At 33.3% G+C, this 4,278-nt stretch overlaps 1 protein-coding gene across 3 annotated transcripts; it reads left to right on the top strand.

The window, feature by feature from the left end:
• Nucleotides 1-3,182, top strand: LOC117934489 (transcription elongation factor 1 homolog). Of its 3 annotated transcripts, none has more exons than XM_034856196.1 (5): nt 1-77; nt 1,945-2,074; nt 2,453-2,523; nt 2,692-2,713; nt 2,797-3,182. In XM_034856196.1, the coding sequence occupies exons 2-5, from the start codon at nt 1,962-1,964 to the stop codon at nt 2,876-2,878; spliced, it is 288 nt and encodes a 95-aa protein (XP_034712087.1). In that variant the 5' UTR covers nt 1-77; nt 1,945-1,961; the 3' UTR covers nt 2,879-3,182. The 3 variants fall into 3 exon arrangements, with proteins under 3 accessions (XP_034712087.1, XP_034712089.1, XP_034712088.1); XM_034856197.1 differs by having other exon boundaries at nt 23-77; nt 1,950-2,074; XM_034856198.1 differs by lacking the exon at nt 2,692-2,713 and having other exon boundaries at nt 2,797-2,884.
• The last annotated feature ends 1,096 nt before the right edge of the window (nt 3,183-4,278 follow it).

Raw genomic sequence — 4,278 nt, forward strand, 5'->3', positions numbered from 1 at the left:
AGAATTTCCATAATTCGGTTATTTAGAATATTGCAGATACAAAGCCTGGGTTTTTTCAAAATCCGAAGCGTTTGCAGGTAAACGCGATCGTTCTTCTAACGAATTTTTGTTGTCGATGCTGATTTCTATGTTATTTTCAGATATCTAAATTTCAAAGATTATTCTTCTTTGATGATCTGTCGTTCTCCTTATTTCTAAATTGTAATTTCAATTTTTTTTTCGGGGTTTTTTCCCCAGAAAATTTTAGCTAGTTTCGATTGTGGAAAAATGCATCCAAAGCTAATTTAGGAGCTATGATATAGTTGCCTTCGGTTCACCTTGATGTTCTTTTTTGTGCTCCGATGGAAAAATTTCCCGATAGGAAAGAAAAGTTTCAGATTTAAAGAAATCCTAAACCCGTTTTTGGTTACAGGCTAAATGAGAAATTTGGTGCCGGAAAATATTCCATAAAGGGAAAAAGGACAAATGCATTTATATTTTCATCTATAGCGGGGAAAAGAATTATCCTATTCATATATGCTTTCAAACCCTACCTAGATAGTTTTTGTAGATTTTTTTTTTTCCTGAAGAGCAAGGACTGTTATTTGCTTAATTAAAGAATGTTGAGAGTTCTGAATTTGATTCATATGCCGAAAATTGGTTGAATTTGTTTGTTTGAACTTTTTTTTGTTCTGATCATTGGATCTCGTATAATTTTCTTGTGTCAAATATTAGGGTTTTTTTTTCTTTATCATTATTGGATGATGCATGGCATTGTCTGATGAAGAGCTCTGCAAATCTAGTGTAGAACCTTTAACAGCAATTTTTTTTTTGATGAAAAATGAGTTATTGGCTTCAAGTCCTTCCATTTACATATTTGATTCAAGCAGTTGAATTTCAAATCCAAATCCAAATCCAGATATACACCTCCAACACAACATTCCTCATGATTCTAATTAATCTGGGTTTTAATGTGGATGTATCTCAAGGTTTAGTTTAGCACTTTGGTTTAGTGAGAATAATTTGAGTTCTTCTTGTTTGATATCATTAAATTATTTGAAAAACCTTGGGTGAAGAAAAAAGTGTTATCGAAGAATGTCCTTTTTTTGTCAAATCATTAATCTTGAAGAATTTCCAAAACAATAAATTATTTGAAGAATTTCCAAACAATTGAGAGAAGACTATCTTCCGAAACAGCTGTGAAAGATTGTTCGTAGTTCGGTAACAGCTTTGAGGGGCAAATAGGTATTCAAAAGTTATTGAATTATTTAAATCCAAATTTTCTTGGAATTAAATCCTTAAGATAAAAGCGTGCTCCACGCCGCATGTTTATATCCTAGAATGAAACATGTTATATGAATTATAAATATTATTTAAACACGATCATTCTTAGTGTTAAATCTTTGAAACAAAAGCCTATGTCATTCCACATATTGCACCGTAGAATAAAACTTATAATATGAATCATAAATATTAGGTAGTGAATAGATTATGTGTGTGCTTAGCAATCTACACCTTGGAATGAGAATACCATTTTTGAAACTTTGTACTTTCACTAATTTGTCACCACCAACTACAAACCATCACCATTAGGATTGGAAGCATGATTTGTTTCACTATCCAATGCATGCGAATGCAATTTTTAATAATGTATTTAGCAATGTACTTATTCATTTTATTTTACATTTGCTTTTTATGTCAACTAAAATCCAATCATAGAAACTCTATTGTTAGGTTATGTTTTTTTTTTTTTTTATAATATGGTATTGTTAGGCTGTGTTGATATGCTCTCAGGTTATTTGTTTGATTGCTGAGCACTTCAATTGTTTCATTGAACTCTAGAATGTTATTGTGGTGGTTATAGAATTTCCTGATAACATTCAGTTAGATTTTCCTATATTCAGATGAATATTTTTCAAGAGACAATGTCCAATAAACTAACTTATTTATTGTTGAAACTTGAAGAAAAGGACTTAAGCTATATGGGGAAGAGAAAGTCAAGGGCGAAGCCGCCTCCTAAGAAGCGAATGGACAAGCTTGACACTGTTTTCAGCTGCCCTTTCTGCAACCATGGCACTGGTGTTGAGTGCCGCATGTAAGCATTTACTTAATTCTTTGTCTGTTCCACAATTTCCTTTTGCCAAGGAACAATACAATCTACCAGCAACACCTCCATGATCCTTGGCCTAATTTATCCCCATCTTTTTGTCAACATAATCAAACATCTCTCTCTCTCCCTCTCTCTCTCTCTCTCTGGATTTCTTTGAAACATCATTGTTACCATTTCAAATAAGAGAACCATCTTGGAGATGGTCTCATGTATGGTTGAGCCAATTAAAAAAAGGAAACAGAAGTCCTCTGGTATGTGTTGTGAAAGCCATGGGTGCAATATTGTTGGTAGATGATCTGTCCCATAAGTTAAGGCTGTTGATTGCCTAGTTGTATACTTATGTTTGACGTTCTCCTGTTTCAGCGATATGAAAAACCTAATTGGGGAAGCCTCATGCAGGATTTGTCAAGAGAGCTTCAGCACTACTGTAACAGGTATTGGCATTTAGTGTGTATTAATATTGCTATTCTTTGAGAATGATTAGACTTGGAGATTAGTCTTGGATGGCCTTTTACCTGTGCAATATATTATATTGGCAATTGAACAAATAAAAAAGGGAAAAAAATCCATATCTTAACCTTTTTTTTTATTTGTCTCTACAGCTTTAACCGAGCCGATAGACATGTAAGTACAATTTATCTAAAACAGAACTTCATGATTCCTTTTTCTCTTTCACACATATTTAACCAGAAGTTGCAACTCTACAGCTACAGTGAATGGATTGATGAATGTGAGCGGGTCAACAACCTGGAGGATGATGGTACTTTAGAAGGCAGAGCTGATGCCTAGAAAACCAATTCCATTTTGTGATAAAAAAGCTTGAAGTGATCTGAATGTTTTCAAGGTTTTGATGAATCTGTTGGTTCAGTGGGAACAATAGGTTATAAGACAGTATTAGTAGTTCTAAGTAGGCCACTTCTGATTGTCACTGCTGCAGTTGGCTGGGAATTTGGAGAATAAGTGACCTTAACTGCATGAAAGTAAACTCCTTTGTTTCTGAACCCAACGGGTGCATTTGATAAGACCTTAAGGTATTATGTATAAAGAATGTGTGCTAATGAAATGCTTGTGTCGGTGCTTGGTTTTTTTTACATTTATTGTTGTGGATACGTGGCTTCACAGTTAATTGGGAGCCTTACTAGTGGCAACTTGGTTGCAGTCCCATCGTGATGATAGAGTATCTAGGTTATCATTTTGGCCTAGGGTCCGTTAATTTTTATTGGTTTTGTCTCTTACCGGAGATGTTATCTACCACCCTCTCCCTCAATTTGTCAGAAACTCTCCTCTCCCCCAAACGCATGATTGATATGTTCTAGATGAATACAAGAAATTGGGAAATTTTTGTACCTGGTATATAGAATTACTTGTGTTTGCCATTACCTACTCTTTAATTGCATAACTATTAATCAGGCTTAGATGAATAATCTCCTGCTGGATAAGTTAAATACTTAAATGCGATTAGAAAAGAAAAACCGTTCTTATGAATCTTATCCCCGGAATAAAATAAGAAAAAGGTGGTCCAGCATATTTTCTTTGGGAAAAAGAAAAAAAAAAAAAAGGCATTTTAACAACATTTTAAAGAATTAAAGAAAAAGATAGACTAGACAAAAAATAGCGGGCATAATTTGGAGAATTTATGAGAATCAGAAAAAAAAAAATTATTTTGATTTTGAGCCACATAATATTGATTTTCTCTATATTTTTATTGATAATAATCTCTTAATTAATTTTTCCATTGATTCATTCCAAAATTACAAAGTTTTTTTTACCTTAATTCATAATGAAATATTTTGTATGCTTCAAAATAATCATTTTTTTGGTTCTGCAGAAAAAGAGATGTTATGTTATATTGAAGAACAAATCATAACTTATACAAGTTAATAACTTGGGTTTGTGATAATTTATAAAATACATAAGCAGGAAAGATAGAAAAAGAAAAGGCTGGTGGAAGGCCTCGGCATAGGACCAAACTTGCTTGCACTATCACATGTTTTGGAAGAAACCTCCAACTTATCTCCCCTCTTCCCTGTTAACACAGTTTTCCATTTTGATCTTCAAGGGAAATTCATTTAACACAAAAGCAAAATCAATCCAACCCCAAATCACATGCCTCAGCAGCAGCAGAATCATGATAAAAACCATCTAAGATGCTTGAGAAATGATCAACAATGAGGAGTAGATGACAATCA

Source organism: Vitis riparia, chromosome 17 (genome assembly GCF_004353265.1).
Source record: "Vitis riparia cultivar Riparia Gloire de Montpellier isolate 1030 chromosome 17, EGFV_Vit.rip_1.0, whole genome shotgun sequence".
Lineage (NCBI taxonomy): Eukaryota > Viridiplantae > Streptophyta > Magnoliopsida > Vitales > Vitaceae > Vitis > Vitis riparia.

Coding starts and splice junctions, on each gene's coding strand:
- LOC117934489 (XM_034856196.1), top strand. CDS start 1,962: ATGGGGAAGAGAAAGTCAAGGGCGAAGCCGCCTCCTAAGAAGCGAATG. Junction 2,075..2,452: donor ACTGGTGTTGAGTGCCGCAT/GTAAGCATTTAC, acceptor CTCCTGTTTCAG/CGATATGAAAAACCTAATTG. Junction 2,524..2,691: donor CTTCAGCACTACTGTAACAG/GTATTGGCATTT, acceptor TTGTCTCTACAG/CTTTAACCGAGCCGATAGAC.